This window comes from Mustela nivalis (genome assembly GCF_964662115.1).
Source record: "Mustela nivalis genome assembly, chromosome: 4".
NCBI classification, from domain to species: Eukaryota; Metazoa; Chordata; class Mammalia; order Carnivora; family Mustelidae; genus Mustela; species Mustela nivalis.
This window is the reverse complement of record NC_139023.1, coordinates 68,838,180-68,864,337: the sequence shown is the minus strand read 5'-3', so window position 1 is coordinate 68,864,337 and position 26,158 is coordinate 68,838,180. Positions and strand designations below refer to the sequence as shown.

The window sequence follows — 26,158 nt, the reverse complement described above, 5'->3', positions numbered from 1 at the left end:
TAAATGGGTACTTAATAAATGCCTCTCTGACCTCATTCATGCATCTATCTATCTACTATCTCTAGATATAGATCTATATCTGTATCTATATATATACATATATAGATATATTTAATGTTTATTACTGCCTTTTTACTGGTTTTGTTTTGGACTGAGCTATTTTAAAATATTCCCAAAGTCCAAAAGAGTTTACATATACAAGATGCTGATAGGTTAGGGTTCAAATGTGCTTGTATCCACTAAATAGTCTGTTTTATTTTTTACTGAAAAGGAAAAAAAAAGGAGCAATATGGAAGTAATGAGTATTTTTTTTTTAAAAGCTATAATTTGAAGATTTATTTAAGAAAAATAAAACAGCTCTGAGCTACTGGTTTTTTTGTTTGTTTTTGGTTTTGTCTTTTCTGTTAACTTTTCTACGGTAACTAGCAACATGAGGGTTCACTTTCTACTGCCAGTGCTTTGAATGAGATGCCCACCGGCATCCCTAGCTCAGATTCATACAGGAGCCAGACAGCTCTCACTCCACAGAAGGGAATCCTTGGTATAAGTGCAAGGATAAAAATAAATGAAGCTTCAGTATCTCGGGGGAGGCCCAGACACTGAGCAAACTGGAAAGCCTACACTGTATTAACAGAGGGGAATTCTATTCAGATTCATTGCCCGAAGAAATGAAAACCCACTGCGGCTTGATTCGAGGATTGGTCCAGGGCTTGAAATCCCAGTCATCACTGTGTAGGCTAAAGCCATAAGAACCACACAATGTACCTCTGTGACTAGATTTGGCCTAAGGACCAGAATTTTCTACCCTCTGCTCTAGATGCTTCAAGCAACTACTTGGAGTCTTAGGAAGATAGCACAGACCATCTTTTGCTTTTCTAGTTCTCATGCACGATGGTGCAGAATCTAAGGGACAAGGTCTGCACAGTTCTTGTTAAGTTAAATATTGTCTCTATCCAATGCTGTTTTCATAAAATACCAGCTTCCTTTTCATTTGGCCATCATTTCTAAATCATGTCAAGTCTCTTGAATCCACCCCGTCTTGCCAGCATTCTAGCCCACTTTGGCTGGAAGCCTCGAACTGTCTCTAGACTCTGCTGCCAGAGAGTTCAGTCCCAGCAATAACCATCAGAAGCAGAACACAACTGTTCATTCAGGTGCCTTTGAATTCAGCAGCATTGGCCAAATCCTAACGTTCTAGGACCTTCAATGGATATGGAGTGTGAGAATAAGCAAAGAGGCCTGCCACAGGCTTCCACAAGAGCGGGGACAGGAGCCAGTGGGGCCCTATGAATTCACAGTTGACTCCAAGCACCTCTCTCTTTCTCTTAAGAGCTCTTTCTTCTTTGAAGTCAGGTCATTTTTCTTGCCTCACTCCCTTTCATTTCTCTTCTTGTCATTCAGTATCAGTGGCATCTTACAAAGTGTATCCTCTTTCCTCCAGAACAAAGCAATGGCCACAAGCAAAGGAGACGGGGGGGGGGGGGGGGGGCAGGGGACTTTGACAAGGATTTTCACATCTCTATTTTCTGTTTTTACATCAGCAAAAAGAAAGTTAAGCTTAGAGGAGAAACCACACAGTATAGCATAAAGAACATAGAGGAATGGCTTTTTTACTTAAGATAATACTATATTTGAAAGCTGGATCCAGCCTAAGGGATTATGTGACTTGGATAAATTATCTCTTTGAGTCTCTATATTTTAGTCTTTAGAATGGATGCAAAAGGACATATTTCATAGATTTGTTATAAAGATTATGTGAAGCAATGCTAGGCACAGTGATGTTGTTAACATTAATATGAATATAGTTATGTCTTGACACAAAAATGGATTTTACTATCCAATATTCTTATGGTAGTTAAATGTTTAAGACAGTCCAAGTTGGTCCTAATTTTGTGTAACTTTCTGGTTTTTCAGTAAAAGCATTTTATTAAATTCATTACTGTGATTTTGGGGGGGCGGTATTTGCTTGTTTTTATATAGGTAAATAAAAATGTTTTAAAATCTTTTGTGGGATTATTTGTTAATTTCAGATCATAGGTATCATTAATATGTTGCCTTCTGTGAAATCCGATGTGTACACTTACACTTGTTAATTTTACCTCTGACTAGGCTCTTCCAATGAAGAAGTCAAAAACAGCAGAAGCTTTATTTTCTGTCTGCCAGGCAGATGAGCTACACGTAAATTTTTGTCAACTCACCCTATGAGCAGAGGTTTAACTGGGAGGTTAGTGTACCTTTATACTGAGAGCAGTGGCTCACAGGAAGGCATTATCTTAACACCTGAGATGTCCCAACCAGTTATGGAAAGAATTGCTCCTCTGCTCTGTGTACTTCTTTCATCAAAGAGGAAGACTGCAGGGGACCCTGGGTGGCTCAGTGGGTTAAAGCCTCTGCCTTCAGCTCAGGTCATGGTCTCAGGGTTCTGGGATCGGGCCCCACATTGGGTTCTCTGATCAGGGGCAAGCCTGCTTCCTTCTCTCTCTGCCTGCCTCTCTGCCAACTTGTGATCTTTCTCTATCAAAATAAATAAATAAATTTAAGAAAAAGAAAAAAAAAGGGAAGATTGTAAACGCTAGTAAGCTGTCTTTCTCTTGCAATTAAAAATAAACGTTATAAGGGCACCTGGGTGACTCAGTTGGTTAAGCGACTGCCTTCAGCTCAGGTCATGATCCCAGGGTCCTGGGATCGAGTCCCACATCAAGCTCTCAGGTCCATGGGGAGTGTGCTTCTCCCTCTGACCTCCCCTCTCATGCTCTCTCACTCTGTCTTTCTCTCAAATAAATAAAATAAAATAAAAATAAATGTTATAGCTAGAATGCAATATAGCCTGATGGAAGCATACCTTCTCCTTTGATGAAATTTTATCTCTCATCTCTCCATAGTGAAAATGGAAGGGATATATCCATGCCCTTCAAGAGCCAAAAAGTCCAGGGCATTGAAGATGAGGGATCTTAAATAGAAAAGCAGCTTTATATGGGGAGTGCTGTGAAATGTATAAGCCTGATGGTTCACAAACCTGTATCCCTGGGGCAAATAATACATTATATGTAAATAAAAGAAAAGAAAAACAGCCTTATACAAATAGGGCTTTAGGGAAATAACCATCTGGCTTCTAGGCTCCTTCAACAGCACCATTCTTACTTATCTTACTATGGCTGAGAGAATTAGCCACTTCCCCAAGGCTGTGGGAAACGCTCTGGGAGGCTAGAATGCAGTTTTTTTAATTTACTTCTCGAATTCTTTTTGTTTGGTCAGGTTTCTTATAAATGTCACATATATATCTTTCTCCTTGTACTCCAGAAAATTAGATGCCACTAATCAACTGATAAGCCAATTTGGGTTATGTTTCCAGTCCAATAAATTACTGTACTCCATTATATGGTTTCACAGTTACCATCCTATACCAGTGATTAAATCGAGATTACGCAAATTTATAGCATACATTAAAAAATGTAACACTTAAAAAGCCGAACAGCCCTTTTCTAATTGCTTTCCACTATAAAACGTATAATATGCTTTCCTGGTTTGTCTCTTATTCCTCTCTGTTCTTTATTCTTCCTTTCTCTCCAGAATTTTAAGACAACCATTTTTGAAGTCTAGGCTTCCAACCTCTACAGTTCAGATCCCCTGAGTGGATTCAGAAGACAGTACTGCTTCGTTCCCAGGGCACTGCAATCCATGACAATTCAGTTGTGTGTGGTAAAATGGCAGAAAGCAGAGTGTATCTGCTTCATATTAATATCCACAAAATGAGATTTTACTAAGTAGTTGGGAATACTCTATTCACTTTTAAATATTTTCTGAAGGCTGCTTCTTAGAAAAATGTGGCTTGATATCATACTGACTGATTTATGGCCATTAATGTATACATTCTATGCACATTCAGTATTCTCTATAGAATCTTTAAGAATCTTTAATTCATTGAGTCTAGCATTACATCTTGCCATGCCTGTTCATTTTAGCATATTTTCAGCTAATCAAGGCTACTTTCTGTATTTTTTCTCATTTGGCATTTTCCCTTTGTGTTCTCTTTTCTGCCATCTCAAATTTGCTCTCCAACATATGTTTCTCTCATCACTGTGAAAGAGGAGGTCATTGAAGACATCACTGTATATTTACAAAATGTGGGGCTATTAGGGTCAGGAATACATCTCTTTTAACCCACAGCTTTTTCTTCAATTAAGCAACTGTTTGTAAGTTCTTATAGAGAAAAAAAAAAGTGTTATTTCCCCCTTAACTGTTGTGTAGAAGATTTTAATTAACACATACTTCCCTCAAGAATATGTGAACCATGCATAACTGTCAACATAAGAAAATTTGTTGGAAAAATTTTAAAAATATATAAAAGTTGGCATAAAAATATTAGAATGTTTAGAATTCTTTCTATTCATCTTTTTTGGTTTTATTTTGTCTTTTAAGACAATGAGTTAAAAAAAAAAAAAAAAAGGTCCCAAATTCAGTATCAGGGCCTGACTTTTCAAGGAGGATAAGTACTGCCCCATAACATGAACCAACAGTATTAATTTTAGGTTTTTAGAAGGTCAAGGGGAAATAAGCAATTCAGTGTTTGAGGTTGAAGATATAAATCCAAGGGGTGCCTGGGTGGCTCAGTCAGTTAACTGTCTTAATTAACTGAGTTAGTAACTGAGTTAACTGACTTAACTCAGTCAGTTATGTGTCTGCCTGCGGCTCAGGTCATGATCTCAAGGTCCTGGGATCAAGCCCAGCTGTGGGCTCCCTGCTCAGTGGGGAGTCTACTTCCTTCAGCTCACCTTTGCTCTCTCAAATAAATAAATAAAAATCTTAAAAAAACAAAAAACAAGAAATCAATGCACACATACACACACAGGAAAAAAAAAAAGCCATCCTCATGCAAGAATGTTTTAGACATACTGAAATAGTGCTATATTTTGGGCTCCTATATTACAACAATAAAATGCTAATATCAAACAAATTTTAAGGTTGTTCTCATTTAAGATAATACATGAAGCATGCAAAGAAGATGGGAGCTGGGGGGCAGGAAACAAAATGTGCTGTATACTTACTCTGTGTCAGGTAGCAATGGGCTTAAACTTTGGTTGTGATAGCACATGTCCAGAACAATAGTGTGCCTGCTGCTGCCTCATTATTCCACTAAATTCCATCTCTTTCTCTCTTTTTTTCACTAGTCAGTCAGATTTGTGGATCACAACACGTGGCTCAAAGATGAAGACTATATTTATTAATTTGCTGTTTACTAATAACAGAGTATTCAGCAGTATCTAATAATTTTTCCCAATAACATCATTCTGTTCTGTCTGGTCCTCTGCATATTCAATGGTGATTTAGTTTTGTAACAAGGATTTTAAGACTCTCAATACTCTGATAATAGAACCCAAATAAAACATGAGGAAAGGATGAGACTAATGCCTTAGGGAGGAAGCAGATGACAGAATTATTGAGGAACATAGGCAATAATTTGCAAGAGGGAATTTAAAAGATTTTGTTAGAGAAACATTGCTTTGGAATTCTTGCTACACTGAGACTTGAGTATTACTGCTCCTAAATTTCATTATAACTGGCTGAGTTATAAATTAAGCTGATTTCCTTCACGTAAAAAGCTAGATTCACATTGTATGGAAAAAAAAGTCCTGATATAATTTTTTTTTCTTTCCCCATAACAGAATAATATACAAATATGTCACCATATCTTACGCATATCTCTGTGTGTGTTAAATAAAAACATGTTGGCCTTTTAGATGAAAAAAAAATGGCTGAGAAGATGAAATTCACTTCCTTAGTGTGGAACATGACACATATGAAAATAAACTACCCACTCAGTACCGGTTCTGAATTTAAGTATCATTGAAGAATCTAGAGAGAGAGAAAAAAAGAACCTCTTCCTGGAACAATGGTGCTCTCGGGAAATGCTCTTTGATTGTCTGTGCTCTGGAGCACTGAAGAAGCCAGCTGTACAGAAGAAAGCATATTTGCATATAAAAAGAACAAATTTTGTTCACATCACTGTTGTCAGTACCAGAAGACTCCCATTCTCCAGCTTGTCCCCAGCTCCCTCAGCTTCTTTTATGTCAATCCTCAGAAAACACTATTTTGTCTTGTTTTTTGTGACTATTACCTTGGTAACTGAGACTCCATCCTCAGACAGTTGAATTAAAAACAAGTCTGGGGGCACCGGGGTGGCTCAATGAGTTAAAGCCTTTGCCTTCAGCTCAGGTCATGATCCCAGGGTCCTGGGATCAAGCCCCACATCGAGCTGTCTGCTTGGCAGGGAGCCTGCTTCCTCCTCTCTCTCTGCCTGCCTTTCTACCTACTTGTGATCTCTGTCTGTCAAATAAATAAATAAAATCTTTAAAACAAAACAAAACAAAAAAAACCAAGTCTGTGCCCATGTCTCTTCAAGTTTTGATATCCAGCCCATCTGCTGAAGGCCCCACACTGGTCTGGCCTCATCACCTCACAATGGATATAGACTTAGCTCTTTGTGCGCAAACTCCAGACTCATGTTCCACTTCAGAAACAAGTGCTTGCCGATTTCTGCTGCTCTTTTCAGCAGGAACATATGTGCAGCTTAAGAAAGGAGGAAAACGTTGTTTCAAGAATGGAAGCAGGTCCCTCCGAATACTAAAAGAAATATTGTAAGTCAGTTAATGGAAATCTCTGGTGTTAAAACTAGGATAGCGGAAGTAAGAGGAAACAATCCAGAGAACAACAGCAAGCCTTCTACCTGCCCAGAGGCCAAGAGGGCAACATTTTCCCAAGACTACCAGTTTGACATGGGAACCAACGGGATTCCTATCAGGGTAAGAGGAGGGCCCATCAGTGGGTCCAGAAGGGCATGTGGGTTAGTGAGTAGCAGCTTCCTGCTTCTCTGTTTTATCTCCAAACCAAGAGATGAGGCCAGTAGGGCTATTGGAGACACTTACAGGAGGGGTGGCAGTAAAGTCAGAGCCTGAATCACCAAAGATGGATGGCAAAGAGAAGTGCACTCTGAGTTGTTGAACTCTGAGGGCACAGAATGATTGATGTCTAGGAGTTATTTGGAAGGCTGAGGACAAATAAAGGAAATAGGGGTCTGGAATGTTGCCTTCAGGGGTTGATGGTCTCCTAAAAGAATCCATTTGTTTGGGCAGGAAGTAGCAAGCAATCTGGAAAGCAGTTGTTCAATCTGGACATCTTTACCCACAACACATTGACTCATGGTCTGGCTTTCACCAAACCCTGAATTGAGGCAATTTTTAGACATGCCTTCCCAAACCAAAATATTTTAGAAAAGTTGCATTGTATATATTACACTTAAGCGTTTACATTTTAGGAGGTGTTGCTTAAATTAAGATAATTAAAAAATTTTTTTTCAGGAATATTATTTTTTATAAATGTGCTGCACTTAATATCTATATGTGGAATTCATAGTTTTTTTGCTGTCCCCTGAACTGCTGTCCCTCTAATGCCAAATATTTTATAAGCAGTTTGAAAGCATTACATCAAAGCTTTACATATATAGAAAATAAGAGGGGAGAAGGAAGAATGGGAGGAATAGATGGTCCTGAGGGGATAGTTAGCCTCTTGTTTTACTTGCTCCAACTAGAACATCATTTGGGGCAGGAGAGTATTGAAGAGCTTGAAGAATATAGCACCCCATCTTTCTTGAATCTCTTGAGTCAATCATATGTGTGATTTTCCTGTGGACAAGAGAACAATCAGGCTTTCAGGGTGTCAGTTCTCCTATCATAAGACGGTTGGCTCACAGGAAGTAAAACAAGGTTTTGGTACAGAAAAGCTAAAGCTAGAAATGACTAGTGATCCAGGAGACATAGAGCATGAGAAAGAAGACAAGCAAGTGTGTAGGTGAGAAAGCGAATATGGAAAAGACTAAGGGCAGGAAGGATCTAATTATTTAGAACAAAATCCACAAGTTCAACACTACGTGGAAAACTGTGTAGGTTAAAAAATTTGAAAAGTAGAAGACAGTGGTTCTAGGAGAATCAGAGTTTGAAGGAAACAAAGAAGATACTTCTTAGAAAAATTGTGATCTCCAAGGTGAGCAGTTCAAATATAAGGCACACCAGAGCTCCTGCTAGCGGACTGAAGAGGGCTTCAGAGCCTTAGCTATACAGGACACTTCAGAACAAAGCAGAAGTAGTTTACATGATTCAAATTAAAGAACCACCTTCTCCACTCTGCCAGGATATGTGATACACTAGGTAAGGTAAGAATATGAGATACCCTTTGTTTGAAGGTCTCCTTGATAGTTCTTACTTGTTTTATGTAGTAAGGTTCCCAGTCATAGATCCCAGTCCCAACTGGGTGACTGGATTTGTGATGGAGTCTCAATATTCTCATCCTGAAATGGGGATGGTAATTAGAGTTCTCCTCACGGAGAATTTGTGAAGATCTGATTCAACATGTGAAAAAAAAAAAAAAAAAAAAGGACTGAATTTCTAACAACGTACTAACATTTCTCACTTTCACATATATTTGCTCAAACACCCTGTGAAATAAGAATTATAATCCACAACTTACACATAAAGAATCGGAGTTTGGGACAGGGTAAGGGATTAACCCAAGACAATAATTAGAATAATACCTCTCAGTGATCACTTATACATCTAGCACCATTTTTAGTGCTTTAAGTACACTATCTCAGATTAATCCCCAACCCCTGCCCCCAGTAAAAATGAATTTTTTAGAGTCACACAGGCAGCCAGTAGCAGAAATAGGATTCAGATGCTCTCAGGATGACCGCGACCCCATGGTCTCAAATGCTGCCCTTGTATTGTCTTCTCTCAGGGTTATGTAGTATTGGCTTAAAAGTAAGCTCAAATCTCTGGACCCAGAGAATTTCTACTATTTTGATTGTCTGTTATGCTTCTAATTATTTGTTTTTGCATGCTTTTAAGAACATCTCTATAAGAGGATTACTTGCTTCGTGATGCTGTCATAACCCCAGAATCTTGAAGTGACTCTGTGAAGAATTTTAGGCATAAAATTCTACACAGGTAAGCAATTGCCAGCTACACAGTCTAGTTACAGAATGCCCTTGTTCGGCTCGACCTATGACTGATTCTTTCTGTCAGTTCTTTCTAGAAGATTTCCAAGGGCAGTAAGGCTCTATCTCTCCTAATAACTTGTTAATAACAAAATACCAATGATTAAATAGTTGTATTTATTGGGACTTTTTAAATGAGTTGCTTTTTACAAATAATTGTGTTAGCAGTAATTACAAAAACATTTCAAGGGCATATCTAAATATATACACTTATTTTATGAAGAAATATGAGAGGAAAAAAGCAATGGCATTCATGCATGCATTCAGTTCATGGATATTTATTGAACATCTAAATGTACCCAGCATGATTCTAGGTGACAGTTTCACAGCAGTGAACAAGAAAAGAAGTTCCCCATTTAATGGAGCTTATACTCTAGTGGGACATGAAGTTTAAAATAATAATTTAGTGAGAATTTTAAATAGGGTGTTTAAAATTGAGTGTTGGGAGGGAGGGTTGATCAGGAAAAGCTTCTCTGATGAGGTGATGCTTGAGCCGTGACCTAAAACATACCAAGGAGCCAGCTCAGAGAGGACAACAACTGCGAAAACCCAAATTTTTGGCTTGAGAAGCAAAAAGACGACCAAGGTCGATGAAGAATGAGCTAGAAGGTTAGCGTAAGTATGGTGAGAATGGCCTGCTTCTCAAGATCTTTATAAAATGTGATAGGATATTTCAATGTTATTCTAAGTGAAATGGAAGCCATTGGAGGATTTTTATCTAGGGATGTGAACAAATCACACTGATAGTTTGAAAAGATTACCAGGGCTCTTCTGTCGGGTGGGGACCATGCAAGGCAAGAGCAAATGACAGCTTCCCATAAGGACTCTCCTAACTGGCCCCCGTGAGAGCTGATACCTGCTCAGAACTGAACAACAGCAGTGGCAAAGAAAGGAGTTGGTCAAACTCAGAAAATATTTTCAACATAGAAATTATAGGACTTGGTGATGGATTTAATGTGAGATTAGGGGAAAATAAGATTCAAGAAAGGGTTATAGTTTGGGGACTGGCATAACTAAATGGATAGTGATGCTCTTTATGCAGATGGGCATCATGGAGGAACAACATTTTGGGAGGGACAGGAATTAGAATCAGGAGATCAGCTTTTAGATGAACAAGTGGAGATAGCTACCAGCCCGTTGAAAATGGGAGTTGGGAGCTCCATGGAAAAGTGAAGGTAAGAGTTACAAATTTTGGAAACAAAATAAATGTTGCTTAAAGCCACTGACTGTGAAATTGCTTAGAGTGAGAGGGTATTTAAGTTTTGTGTGGCATTACAGCTGATATTCTAAATTTGGACAGGTTTTGACCTGAGAATATCTTTTTCTTAAATGGACTTCTGAGACCTTACCACTATAGATAACAGCCAAGAACAATCTTTTGTCCTTGGTAAAGTAGGGGTAATAGGAGAATAAGTGGTAGAACACTTGAAAAGCTTGAACACTTGAAAACATAATGCAGCTTTCTCACGCCTGGTATAAGACCACAGGCAGGTCACTTAACTCGAAGAATCAGTTTCTTCCATTGTCAAATGGGCATAGTACCACTTTTGCCAATTGCAAAAGGTCAAAGCTCAAGTAAGAATCATTTGGGAAAAGACTGTTTTGTACATTACAAGTGTGAAGGGACTTTTCTTTAATCCTGCATTCCACTCTACTAGCTCTCTTCTCTTCCCCATGGCACGGTTCCCAGGCGGCCGAGGATACATTTGGATACCATCTGCTCCACAAGAAGGCTGACTGATAAATTTCAGTCACACAGACAGCAGCATCAGGGGATCTTGCTGCCTCACAACCTCTGTGGATTTCAACTTTATGCAAAGCAAAACCACCTAATGAACAAAGCCCCTAGGTAGTCCTGATTCCCCAATTACCCATAAATAGCAACAGATGCTGCAGAGGTAGACCTGTTCCAGTGACCAGCGGATCTCAGTAATTAGACAATGGAAGGATGAAAGTAATTAGGTAAATCACACAAAAAGAGTAATAAACTAGATCGGGCATGTTGATCATGGATAAAAGACACAAATAAAGGTGGATAGTGAGCATTTTAAAAACCCATCTAATTTAACAAATAATTCGCGAAACGTATGTGAAGAATCAGTTTTGGTCTGGGAAGGCAGACCTGGTCAAAGACCTCCTTTAATCGAAAAATCCTATGTTATATAACTCAGAAAGAAATGTGATGAGGATAAACATACTTTATCACCACATAACTTTAATTAAGTGATATGGTTGCAGCAAACGGGAAGTGGGAAGAGAAGTTTGATTTCTCATATACTTCTCCTTTATTAACGATGTCACAGATCTCAACTTCCTGAAGAGTGCCAAACTAGAATCCAGACCTGTGTCAACAAGAACAGGCTGTGCTCTGACCGCAGCACACATTCAATCCTGAGACTCTAGAAACCACTACCCACACAACAGACCTGTTAGGAGGCTCTAATTGGTTCATTTTCTCTTCTTCCAGTTAAATCTCTAATTATTTCAGCAGTACAAAAACATAATGCAGGTTGTGGATAGCCTTTAATGTCTTCTCTTTCCCATTTCTGCACTTTTAATACTCAACCACAAAGAACATGGCCTTTGGAGTTAAAATCTATATTCTCTACCTCCTAACCTTATACCCTTGGGCAAGCAACTGAATTTATCTGTGAAACATGAATAGTGAGAAGCACCTAAAGGGTCAGTTGTAGAAACAGAGATAAAAGAATGACCTAATAACTGGCACTTAGAAGAAGTTCAATAAATGATGGCAATTATTATTCCCCAAAATATAGTGTTAAGACCTCCTGCTCAAGGAAGTCCTCATTGAATACTCACCCAAGGTTATATTCCAAATAATAAAGCTTAACCAGTCATTAAGTATATGTCAGATACCAGTTTAAGTGCTTTATGTACATTAACTTATTTAATTCTAACAAAATCTTAGAAGGTAGATACTGATACCCTTTCCATTTTATAGATAAGAAGACAAAGATTCAGAGACACTGTGTAATTTTTCTAAGGTCAAGTAGCCAGGTGGTAACAAAGACAGGATGCAAATGTTTGCAGTTGGTTTCACACTCCCATCTCTTACCTGGTGAATATATTGCCTCCCCACTCAGACTGTAGACTGAACTCTGAGCTTGAAATGCGAATCCACTTCTATTTGTTGTCTATTATTTTTGTTGTGCTATTGGTATATGGTTGTTCTGAAAATGTCTCCTCAAATATATTGCAAGTTAACCGATGCTGTCAAAATTGAGGTAGCTTAAAGAAAGGGAAGGGTCTTCTGTTTTCAAACTCTGATCAGGTAGGCAAGTTGTCAGGGGCACAGCATGGCAGCAGAGTTTACTGAGTCTAGCTCAGCATGGCTAAGCCTTTTTTGAATCTCATCTAGCATAACCCCAAAGTCAGTAAGACTCAATTGTTCCTGATACCCAAATACAATTTGCTAGCAATAGACAATGTTTAAAGGGTTGTGTTCATTTAGAATTTTAAATCCAGTTTCTAATAATGTGCAATGATTATAAAATATTGCAACAGAATTCCTAGAGTCTTAATTTATTTTTGTTGTGGGATTATAAGTAATAAAGAGGGATACATAAGTGAGCATTAAATGCATCACCTTGGAAAATGAGCTCTACGTTTTTGTTTCATGAAATTTGCTACTTCCTTTGCCTGAATTGTCTCTTATTTTCCTTCTATACCAACTGAAATCCTGCTTATCCTTCCAGATCTGGTTCAAATGCCACTTCTTCTGAGTTGTTCTGATGCCACAGTTATATTTAATTACTGTTTACTCAGTATTTCTATAGTTGTCAGGGTATACCTTTTGCCCTTATCATAATCTGCGTAGCATTGTAGTTGTCGTCACCTCCTAGAAAGTCTTGGGAAGCAGGAATCATTAAGAAAGGGATATATCCTGGTGTTTAAAAGCAGGAGCTTCAGAATCAGAACACAACTTAGATCATTTCTTTCTTTCTTTTCCTTCCTTCCTTCCTTCCTTCCTTCCTTCCTTCCTTCCTTCCTTCCTTCCTTCCTTCCTTCCTTTTAGAGAGAGAGAGAGAAAGGATGTGAATGGAGAAAGGTGGGGCAGAGGGAGAGAGAATCTCCAGCAGCTTCCATGCCCAGCTTGGAGACTGACTCAGGGCTCAATCTCCTCACCCAGAAATCATGACCTGAGTAGAAATCAATGGTTGGACACTTAACTGACTGAGTCACCCAGGTACCCCCTCAACTTGGATCCTGACTTTGTCACTCAACTTTCATAAGATCTTTGGAAAGTTGGCCACTGGGAATTTTAGATTTTTTTAGCTCACAAATGAACATAATATGGGAGAGAATGCTCTGTATTCAGATTCCTGGGTTCAAATATTGGGCTCATTACTTGACCAGTTCATGCCTGTTTCCTTTCCTATAAAACAAAAGTGACTGATAATAGAACAATTATCTCATAATTAAATTGTGAAACTTAAAGTAATCAATTTATGTAAATTACTGAGGACAATGTATGGTAAACAAACACTTGATAAATGTTAGTTATGTTCACCTTGTGGAGTTGTGGTGAGGAAAACAGGGCATTCTGTTTGTAAAGAGGTAACCACCATTTCATAATACCGTAAGTATTATAGATTCTCAGAAAATGGTAGCTACTCCTGTGCTATTACTGTGATCCCAGCACTTTGTACAATGCCTTGTATTTAGAAGGTTCCCCCCAAATTACTGTTCAGTAGAAAACCATGTTTTGTAAGGGAAGTATCATACTGCAAGAATCAAGAGAATGGTCAGCTAGGTATGGTGAAGCAACAAAATAGGACAAGCACAGACATGATCTAATTCTTACTAGATACTTCTATTATGGCGGGAAGATGATCTTACAGCCTATAAGAATGAATATCTTATCAGTAAAAATTAAATACAAAAATATACTTCTGTGCTTGATATTCCCTTTAGCTGGAACAGCATACTGTGTATAGGGTGAAAATACTAAAGAAGATAGACTAAAATCTTCCATTTTCCCATTAGAGCTTTAAAAAAAAGTCAGAGCTTTATAATCATTTATAGAACACAGACCAACAGGAAAGTGGAAGTGTGAACATAGGAGAGAATTGGTAAGTTTGGCCTCCTAGGATTTTTTTTTTCTTTTAGAGAAACATATAAAACAATTCCTGATTTATAGCAATTCGCAAAGTATGAATGGACCTGACATGCAGGTTAATGAAGGCCCTAGCAAGCTATAAAAGCTCTGTCTATAAAGAGATGAGACTGCTTTTGTGCAGCTTGTCAGTCTGAGCACATTTTAATACACATTTCAAATTCTGAATGCAGAAAACTGATCGCATAATTTACCTGACTTTTTGGGGGTTTTTGTTGTTGTTGTTGTTGCTGTTTTTTGTTGTTGTTGTTGTTTTTTTCCTCTCTAACCAGGCTATGAGAAATATAATGGCTCTATATTCAAAATCCAAAGTCAGTGCACATAACCTTACATATGATTCAACAGTAGAACGAAGTATTTAAAATCAACACCCTCTTGGGCAAAGGCTTAATAACCTTCCTTTCTGAAATTCACTCTAATATTTGAATTTCCCTACCTAGGGACATCTTGTCATTGTGCCATAATGTAATGTTGTGATAAAATTGAATTTTAATTACTGAATTCTAGGATAGTACACACCATGTACCTAGTATAGCTGTACAGTGGGTTGCATATCCATGAGACTGCTTTTTTAAAATCTTAATTTCCATAGAAAAATAGTTTTCACAAGTGGTAAATTTCAATTTGCCTATTTAGTCATATTATGTGTGGCAGAAATGGCATGGCTTACAGAGTGAATGTGAAGTTAATTTTTTATAAAATGCTTGGAATCACTAATTTTTCTATATATACCACTATTCTAAAAGACCAAGAAGTAGATGAATCAAGAATCAAGTCTGAGAACACATTTTCCATTTTCTCTTCAAGGAAGACAAGATGGCTGGCCTTTCTATATAAAGTTTGGTATAATATTAAATAAGTACTTAGTGCATGCCTTTTGCATGTGTGTGTTCTGGATGTGAAGTCTTTTTCTTGTTCCAAGCACCAAGAGTCTGTTTATGCTGCTCTCCGAGTCTGGAATGTAATTCCTCTTTTCCTCTTCCTATTCTTAATCCTGTTTTCATACTCGAAGAAGTGATTTCAGTTAGTCTTCCTTAGGAAGACATTTTTGACTACTCCTTCCTCTAGTGGTTTGATTCTTTACATAATCTCTTTTATTATTAGTGACCCTAAAAATCACTTAGCTATTAAAGGTCTCTTAATGATTTCAGGAGTCTTAATTTGACCTCTCTAATTATGCAATGAGCTAATTGAAGATAAAAAGCAGAATTTTACTCCTTTGGCTATGCCCTTTTTGTTGTTCAGCTTACTCAGGTTATTCATTTTTATGTTTTTATTTTTTTTAAGCTTTTATTTATTTATTTATTTATTTATTTATTTATTTAAGAGAGCATAAGCACGGGGTAGGGGCAGAGGAAGAGGGAGAGGGAGAAGCAGACTCCCTGATGAGCAGGGAGCCTGATGCAGGACTCAATTCCAGGACCCTAGTATCATGACATGGGCCCAAGGCAGACACTTAAACACCCAGGTTATTCATTTTTTAAAATGACAACTCCTGATTATGACATCTAAATGGGCACATTGCAGAGATTTTGGAAGATATGAGAAAGTAGAACAAGGGAATTAAGAATTCTCCTAACTTGTCATAACCACAGTTAAAGACACTCATACCTATTCTTCCAATCTTACCCTTCTGTGCGTACAAAGAGAGTTAAATAAGGGTCATGTTGTACATGTAGTTTGTTATTCTGCTTTGACAATTTTTATATTCTCTTGTTGGATAAAATATCCTTCTGACAGATCATTCTTATGATCGTATGGTATTCCCTCTTAAGATTGTATGTTTCATTATAAAAATAAAACAACATATGTTGATTGACTCTTAAGTTGAGAATAAAATACAGTGGCCTGTACTTTCCTTTTTTTTTTTTGTTGGCTTGCTCTTTCTTTTACCCATTCTGAATTTGAGGTGTTAGCAGAAAAGTCTAGAAATGGAATGATAAAATGGAAATAAAGAGAGTTAACTATGTCTGAAAATGTATGATGATATATGACCATGTTGCCGAGAAAACAGATTTATTTCTACATTGTCTATTATTGATTTTTATCTATGACAGCTTTCACTATATTACTATGAAATTATAGCTGTTGCTATAGACTTCTCAATTTTAGAGAAAACTGAAAAATGAAGTGAGTCTCTGTTAAATAATTTGAGCCTTAGATTAGCCTGATTTTATGGACTAATAAAACATTTAGGGGAGGAGCCGAACCATTTTCTTTCAAGAGGAAAAAGTCTCTGGAAAAAATTATCCCATAACTTAAATATGGATTCTTAAAAGATGAAATACTTTTACAAAAGGTAAGGGATTTAACAATTTGTTGGCTTTGCAACTTCTCTCTCTCTCTCTCATGCTCACTAGAAGCTGGGCAGCACCCAACAGCCAGGGCAGATCCTGTTACTCTGTAGTTAGGGAGCGAGGGAGACTAGAAGAGGCTGTGGGGCCAGGATCTCAGTGGATCAGTATTTCTTCTATCCCAGAATTCTCCTAGTCTGACTTTGGCATTCCAGTCATCCAACAAGTGGTTCTTCACTATTCTGCCATTTCCTCTGCGGCCTTTCTTTTCTTTTTTTTTTTTAACTACAAGACCAGATCAACTCCTAACTTGGTTTCATTCATGATCAAACCAGCAACCCAATTCATTACCCTTGAGCCCCAATACTCCCATTTTTACAACTCTATTACCTGCTACATAAATATTTACTATAGTCAGGCCCTCCTGCTGAGAAAGTCACTTGGGTCTTATGTTTGGTATGGACACTTTCCAAATAAGTTTCCACATTCGAAGTCCCTTCAGATACACAGAGGCCTTCTTTGACTTTTATATCTAAAATAGTCCCACAAGTCAGGAAATGACAGATGTTGGTGAGGATGCAGAGAAAGGGGAACCCTCTTATGTTGTTGGCAAGCTGGTACAGCCACTCGTTGGAAAAGAGTATGGAGCTTCCTCAAAAAGTTGAAAATAGAGCTACCCTACAACCCAGCAATCATACTACTGGGTATTTACCCTAAAGATACAAATGTAGGGATCCAAAGGGACACATGCATCAGAATGTTTATAGCAGCAATGTCCACAACAGCCAAACTATGGAAAGAGCTTAGATGTCCATCAACAGTTGAATGGATAAAGACGACGTGGTATATATAAATACAATAGAATACCATGCAGCCATCAAAAAACCCCCCCGAAATCTTGCCATTTGCAATGGCATAGATGGAAATAGAGAGTATTGTGTTGAACAAAATAAGTCAATCAGAGAAAGATAATTATCATATGATCTCTTTGATATGAGGAATTTGAGAGGCAGGGTGGGGGATCATGGGGGTAGGGAGGGAAAAAATGAAACAAGATGGGATCGGGAGGGAGACAAACTATAAGAGACTCTTAATCTCATAAAACAAACTGAGAGTTGCTGGGGGTGGGGGGTAGGGAGAGGGTGGTTGGGTTATGGACATTGGGGAGGGTATGTGCTATATAGCAAGTGCTATAAATTGTGCCAGTCTGATGATTCTGACCTGTACCCCTGGGGAAAATAATACATTATATATTAATATAAAAAAACAATAAAATAAAATGGTTCCTACATCTCCCAAGTCAATTACATCTCCCCCAAACATGTTCTATAGAGTTGTTCTGTTTACTATCTACATAGAACTTAACACTGCTTGAAATTATTTACTTACAAGTTTTCTATGCTCCCAATGCAATATGTATGAATGAATGATATGTACTGTTAGAGATTTCACTCCAGCATCCATGCCTTTTCATTCCTATCGTAACTGACACTGAGGCTGCTGATGTCTACATTGTGTCTTTCAATGCACCCTATACCTAGTCATTCGTTTCCAATTGGTATCATTCATCAAGGTACAAATTATTTTAAGAATATAGCTTCATAGTGTCAAATAAAGAACACAAAGAACACATGCACCACACACACACACACACACACCATCTCTTCTATTTTAACATACATTAGTAGCTATTGTTTTGGATTTATAATATGTAGTATCCACATAAAAATATAAAAACATACACATAAGTATTCTATTGACTTTGGATCCAGTAAATGAAGATTATAAAAGCATAATGATGTGTAAAAGCATCATTTATAAGTATAAATGAGAGGATAAACTTAAGAAATAGGTAATAGTTCTTTTATATCTTTGTTAAGATTTGTCTGCTCTATATATTTTCCATAATGATTTCAAAAGAAATGTACCCAGATTTTAAGAAGTGATCTCTCTCCTTCCTTCCTTCCTTCTTTCTTTCCTTCTTTCTTTGTCTCTCTCTTTCTTTCTTTCTTGGAGAGAGAAAGAGAGAGAGCGCACGCAAATGCAAGCAGGGGGAGGGAGGGGGAAGGGCAGAGAAAGAGACAAGCAGACTAGCCTGCTGAGCAGAGAGCCTGAGGTAGGACTCCATCCCATGGCCCTGAGTTCTTGACCTGAGCTGAAATGAAGAATTGGGTGCTTAATCCAGTGAGCTGCCCAGGCACCCCATGATCCCTCTATTCAAATGTTTACTTTGTTAAAATAAAAAACAATTTTATTAAACTGTAAGAAAATCTGTGTTCTCTTGAGTTTTTAATTATTTCCCTCTTTGTGGACATAAAAAAGGTATCAACGCATTTAAATGAAAGAATGAGAAAAATGTGGAAGTAAGGTTGCAGATATAAGGGTGAGTTACATAATTTAAATTCAGTAAACCACTAGAAATGTAATGGCAATGGACCTGAAATACTCACTTTTTCAGTAAATGCCGAACTTGGGTTCTCAAGACATTTTTAACCAATTAGCTTGCTCAATTGACTAAGCATCTCCTACCTCATTTACTTGAATAAAGATGTAGCAGAGGAACTTCAGCAAGATACAGTGATTTTATAATGGCATACAGACGAGGCAGAAACAAATCCTCAATGGAAAATTACATAGAAAGCAGTATGACACCTAGGAAAATTAGTGTAGCTGTTTTCCCAATTTAAAAGCAAAACCAATTTCCCAATTTAAAAGCAATTTATTTAAATATTTTGGCAAGAATCAAGACTCAAATATCAATAATTTAGTTGAAAGATTAGGTGGAACAAAAGCCTCTAACTTTAATTCTCTAAAAATTTTTTTTGTGTTAAGATGTCTTTTTTTTAATTAAATGTACATGCATTTTTAAATAATGAAATAAATATTTAAGAAACTATTATTCTTTCATTATTACGAAGTAAACTAGTTAGTAGGTGAGTTGTAAAGAATATGTGGGATTAAAAAACTCAAAGAAAAATGTACCAAAAAATACAGTAAAACATACATGAATTTAATTTTAATGACCTTGAAAGAGTAGTTTTTAAAAGTCTTTTTTTTTTTTAAATTTAAGAAATACTATGATTGAGGATTTTAAAATGCTAGAAGCATAAAAAAGTTTGGGGAATTTATCATCCAGGATCAACAACACAATTTCCTGAAGACTTTAATAAGTTTGTTTACTTGTAAGACATTTTTTTTCCCACATGATAAGATAAAATTATCTTTGTTAAGAATTCTACTGGCTTTTTTGAATAAATATGATAAAAGAACATTGAAGTTTTTTTATGAGAGGAATATTATTATGAACAAATTCTCACAGCTGTCCTCTCTTAAGTCTTTGATTTTAAGCCAGAAATATAAGTGACGAAAACATTGTCATTGAATTTGACTGGGCTTTCAAAACAAAACCAAAAAATATAGCTAGGTCTTTGAACAAGACAGATAACTTCATTTGAAAAAGAATATGCATTTGGCCTAGGCTCCCTGTCTCTTGAAAGCTGGTCTCCATGTTTGACTAACAGCCTCTCCTCCAACTGTCTTTGCCGCCTTCAGGTTTCCACCTTGTTCTCCAGGGTGTAAATAAGAAGGTTTTATCTGTATTTTGAAATACAATAAGTTACTCTAATATATCTTTACTCCTTGAAGTCCTAATAAAAAAGTAAAGAAAGAGTTTCCTCCCTTAAAAATGAAAGGTAAATAGATAAAATCTCAAGTAGCAAGTTATATTGAGTCAAGAGGTACCTAGGCTTCTTTTGCTAACTCAGCTCCCTTTCTGAAACAAGTTCTTTCTAAATCTGACACCATCTGAGAACTCTCTAGAAAAAATATATATAACTTTTGTGGTGTTACCACAGAAATTTCCTGAGTTTTCACATTTGTTTTTTAATACCTGGGAAAATTAAAAAATACAGATTCCTTAACTTACAGCACACTTAACTACATTTGTAACAAAAATAAAAAAAAAATTTTTTAAATGAATTATGCCAAAGTCTAGAATACTGACAGCACTAAGTGTTGGTGAAGATGTGGAGTAATAGAAACTCTCATGCATTGCTGGTGGGAATGCATAATGGTACAGGCACTTTGCAAGACAGTTTGGAAATTTCTTACAAAATTAAGTATATTCTTATCACATAGCAATGTGTTCCCTGGTGTTTATCTTAGGATGTTGAAAACTATGTCTACACAAAAACTTGCACTCAACTTTTTTCATAATTACCAAAATTTGGAAGTAACTAAGATATCCCTTATTAGGGATCCCTTAGTGAGTAGACGAATAAACAATGCTACATCCAACCATTGGAATATTCTAATGAACTATCAAGCCATGAAAAGACATAGAGGAAACTTAAATGCACATTACTAAGTGAAAGAAGCCAATCTGAAAGGGTTACATACTGTATGATTCCAACTATACGACATTCTGGAAAAGACAAAACTAGACAGTTAAAAAAAATCAGTAGTTGCCAAGGGTTACGGGAGAGAGGGATGGACAGTCCAGAGGGATGGACAATGAAGATACTCTGTATGATATTTTAGTAGTAGATATATGCCACTATACATTATCCAAATCTGTATAACAATGTATAATAATAAGAATGAACCCAAATGTAAACTATGGACTTAGAATAATAATGATGCATCAATATAAGTTCTTTAACTGTAACAAATGTACCACTCTGATAAGGGAAGGTATGAATTTATGGGGCTAGAGGGCATATGGAAAATCTCTGTACTTTCTGTTCAATTGTGTTGTGAACCTACTTTATATAGTTATTATCTCAAAAAGTTATACTTCAAAATATAATATTTTGAGCAAAGGGTATAAATTTGAAACCTATTTCATCATATAATGAAAATATATATTTGGAATAATTGAGACTTCAAACTACTAAAAACTACTATAGATAGTAAATGTACATATTTTAATTCTCCCATAACTTCAGAAAACGTGTATATTAATATTTAAAGATTTAGATATCTGGTCTCTGTATAAGAAATTGAATATCTGCATTATTACTCTATAATACCTCATTGTTTTTAAAACATTTTAGTATTATAAAAAGGAAAAAACCCTCTCTAAATGGTTCATATGAACCACGTTTTTAGCGTCTTCAAATACCATTTTGCAGCTAATTCCCGAATGACAATTTGCAGTCATGCAAATTCAGACACAAAGCAGGACCCACTAACTAGCTAAGCAGTGGATCAGCCACGGAGTGAACATTTTTAACTCATCCTTGGACCAAGTTACAAATTTCTACATGTGACAGATCTTTAAAGTTGCTTAAGCAAATCAAAGTTTCGAATTATAGTTAAATTTGCAAATATTAAGGATCTGTCCACAAAATCAAGGTGGAAGAGAAAGGAAATTTGAAAAAAAAGAGGCAGGAACCTTGTATATGGCATAAAGGAGCACTACATGAGATCAGTCTCCAGTTCGAGGAGGAAATAAACATGGATTTTGAGAAATGCTGGTTAGCAGCAAAGTCCAGTCACCGTATTAGGATGAGTAGAATGAGTGCTGGGGTCCAGATCTGTGGTCAGCTGACCTGATTGAGAGGTACAACTCTGTCACCACTGAAACCTATACCCTTGGGGTAGTGAACTGACCTACTCCACAGCTCAGATTCTTTACTTACAAGTTGGGAGAAGTGACATCACATAGAATGATTCCCCCCACCCCAGCTTTATTATTATTATTATTTTTTAAACTGATGTATAATGAAAACAGTGTTGTGTTAGTTTCAGGTATGCAATATAATGATCCAATAATCTCAAAACATTTCTCAGTGCTCATCCTAAGTGTACCCTTAATCTCCTTTATTACTTTACCCCTCCCACCACCCACCTCAGAGTAACACCTTAAAGAATGAAAGCTTTTTATAGAACAATGTTCATAAAAGTTTGTAAATTATATAATGATATAAGTAGTAATATAATGATATAGGCACCTAAGGTTATAAACTATATATATAAATTACTATGCTATTTATCAGTATAAATAAGACAGAATTCCTTACCAAGGATGAACTCCAACTGTGGTTCATTTGGAGTCTTCTGAATACCTATAAATAATGAGTAAGAATTCAGATGAAAGGTATTTAACTTATTATCAAAAATATGTCAATACATATTACTATGCTTCACCCTGCCCAGAATGTATAAATACATTATTTGGCAGAAAGAATTACCTCAGTTAATTGTCCAAATTTATAAGCAGTCCATTTTCAGGGAGTACATATTTGTAGCAGAACTAAATGTGGCTAAAGTTTTGACTGATCTACTTAGCTCTTCGGCTATAAAGAAACTGAAAAAAATAATTGTTTTTTATAGCTTTGACAAGTTTAAAATGTATTATTCAATTGTTATTTTCTCTTAGATGCATGTAGACAGAGGCAAAGCCTTTAAAAAGATGACCTCACAAAAGTACTCTCTTATATAGATTTTTCTTTCAAATCAGTCCAGCCTGCTGTAAATAGTAAATTATTAATTAAAGAGCTATCTCTAATAAGGTGATGAAAGACATTATGGTGGTGGTTATTCTGCCAACTTACTGATAGCTCAAATCAATGTTCTGATAAATGTCTCTATTCCTTTTTTCTTGATTTTTAAGAAATCTAATAACATTGCTAAATGATTTAGAGTGAAGTGAAGGGATAGTCTGAGAACAAAAGTAGGGCTGAGAACATGTAGTGGTTACAAGGTAGCAAGATCAGGCTGTGGCAAGTGATAATGTGCTATAACGTGATAATGTGCTATAACGTGATAATGTGGATATCCGATGGCCACACACATATCAGGGGCTTCCTAAACAAAAGTGGATGAGAACTTGGATGCCACTTATTATGACTCATGGGTGGCCAAACTAGCAGATAAAATTTATATAAAAGTGAATCATTTGGTAATAAATGTAAGGACATTACTAAAATAATTTTCTTATTTATTTCTACTGGTATATTTACCAAATACAATTTAAACTTACTACTAATACATTGTTAGAACTACCTCTTTGTATAAAAACTATTTTTATTTGTAAAAAAAAAATAATTTAACACTTTATAGGTTAACACTTTAAAAAATATTTTATTTCGTTGTCAGGGACTAAGAGAGAGAACAAGCACACAAATGGGAGAGGTGGATGCCTTAGTTGCTCAGTCCCATGTGGGCTCCCCGCTCAGTGGGCAGCCTGCTTCTCCCTCTCCCACTCCCCCCACCCCGTTTGTGTTCCCTCCCTGGCCATCTCTCTCCATCAAATAAATAAATAAAATCATTAAAAAGACAACAACAATAAAAACAAACAAACAAACAAACAAACAGGAGAGAGATGCAGGCAGAGAGAGAAGCAGACTCCCCGCTGAGCATAAACCTCCCCCCACACCCCCCAGCCCCCATGTGGGGCTGGATACCTGGACTCTAGGATCATGACCTAAACCAAAGGCAGATGCTTAAGCAACTGAGACACCCAGGCATCCCCAGAGTTAACACTTTTTTGCATGATAACCATTTATTTTTTTTCTCCTGTTGACATTTAACAATACCATGGTTAAAAATTTTACACTTTCCAAGAGAGATGAGAGTGACAATCATTAGGTCAATTTCTGTTCTAAGTAGTGTGATTTTTTTTTTAAGTTATTAACTGCTGTAAGCTTTGACAACCAAATTTCTTAGAAAGCTTTTCCAACCAATACTGTTTTCTAAAGATTATTTTTATAATGTAAATTATAAAATAAATATTTTCTTTTGAAAAGAAAAAACACAATTCATATTAAAAAATAAAACAAACTCTAGAATTTTAAGCATGAGAGAAAACACAATTTTTCCAATGATTTTAATTACTTGAGTAGGACAAAAACCAATTCTAATGCCCAAATGCAAATCTTGGCAAATCTCCTTGCTTGTTTGATTTATGTGACTTAGTGCTTTCAGGTATAGCAGTGACAATTTACATGTCTAGGGTAACTGTTGTGCCCTAGTTCTTTTAACTTACATGCTTTTGATTTTTTTTTTTAAGATTTTTATTTATTTATTTGACAGATAGAGATCACAAGTAGGCAGAGAGGCAGGAGAGAGGAGGAAGCAGGCTCCCTGCTGAGCAGAATGCCAGATGCAGGCTCCATCCCAGGACCCTGGGATCATCACCCAAGGGGAAGGCAAAGGCTTTAAACCACTGAGCCACCCAGGTGCCCCTACATGCTTTTGATTTTAAAGAGAACATTTCTATGTTAAAAGAATAATTCCTTTAAAAAATATTTATTTATTTGACAGAGAGAGACACAGTGAGAAAGGGAACACAAGCAGGGGGAGTGAGAAGGGAGAAACAGGCTTCCCACTGAGCTGGGGACCTGAAGTGGGGCTTGATCCCAGGAACCTGGGATCATGACTTGAACTGAAGGCAGATGTTCAACAGCTGAGCCACCGGGCCACCTCCCCCAAACAATAATTTACATGAGATTATATAAATGCTAAATACAAGTTGTACTTAAAACGTATTTATTAATGACTTAATACACATTCAGGAACTTGGTTCTACTTTGTGATATTTAACTATTTCATAAACTATCATCTATCTCACTCAAAATAATGGGGTGCCTGGGTGGCTCTGCGGGTTAAGCCTATGATTTCAGCTCAGGTCATGATCTCAGGGTCCTGGGATTGAGCCCAGCATCAGGCTCTCTAAACATGTGTGTTTAGTTGATCTAATTTGCATTTTCAGAGAGTTATAGAAAAGGGAACATACACTTACTTGTGAATTGGAAGTCCCCAGTATCATTTGCGTGGGGTGTGGGAAGAAAGTGCTGGCCTTCTTCTGATGCTCCTTCCTCTTTGATTTCCATGATCAACTTTCACACTTATTTAATCTTCCAAATTTCTGTGTCCAAATGTTACTGACAATGATTCCTGGTTTAATATAGATGTTTTTTCACATTAAAGGTCTATATTCCACTCAGAAATTCTGCATTTAGGAAATAGAAAAAGCAAAAATCTAGGTTATTTCAGAGTTCAGTATAAATAATTAAAGATAGGTATAAAATTACAGATTCCTTCCTGCCTATCTCACTTTTATTTTTAAGACCAACCCACCCACTTAGTGTGTCATAAACTCTAAGTTAAATGGGTATTCTCTATGCAATTATTTTATCGTCACATGAGGGATTTGCAGATCCTGAAAGCTGTATTCTTTCTCTTCTAGTTCATTCTGTAAAATAGTAGATAGCAATAGGGGCTGCTAACTTAATATGCATCAAATTTAGCAGCAAGAGCAGATAACATCTTGTCAAGACATTAGCATGTGTTACCAAGGTGGATATTACTATTATTCCTTCCATTAGAACTATGCTTTATGCTCATGCCTCCATCCACCTTTGTTAGAACATTATTCATGAGCACGTAAAGATAATTTGGCAAGATACTCTTCTTCCAATTTGAGCCAACAAGTTGTACAAGAGAGTTTCCAGCCTCATCATTATCCATAGACTCTCTTGCTTCTCTGCCTGATTAAGTTTTAATTGGTTAATGATCAGGGTATATGGTGAAAAGAATGAATCATAATTCTAAACAGCTAAAGCTCAAGGGGAAATGAAAATAATGGTAACATGAAAGTCAGCATGGGAAAAAAAGACTCTCCAAGAATTTAATACCCTATGCAGATAGCCTCAAATAATTTCAAATTTATTTTGA

The 26,158-nt window shown here is 36.6% G+C and overlaps 1 protein-coding gene across 10 annotated transcripts in view; it reads right to left on the bottom strand.

The window, feature by feature from the left end:
• Positions 1 to 26,158, bottom strand: part of INPP4B (inositol polyphosphate-4-phosphatase type II B) — an 837,179-nt gene that overhangs the window by 352,847 nt on the left and 458,174 nt on the right. For all 10 annotated transcript variants that reach the window (XM_082727238.1, XM_082727234.1, XM_082727229.1 and 7 more), the window contains 2 exons: positions 25,224 to 25,433; positions 22,501 to 22,545 (listed from right to left, as the gene is read on the bottom strand). In XM_082727238.1, coding sequence (XP_082583364.1) covers positions 22,501 to 22,545; positions 25,224 to 25,314 — 136 coding nt within the window. In that variant the 5' untranslated portion in view covers positions 25,315 to 25,433. The remainder of the gene's footprint in view (positions 1 to 22,500; positions 22,546 to 25,223; positions 25,434 to 26,158) is intronic.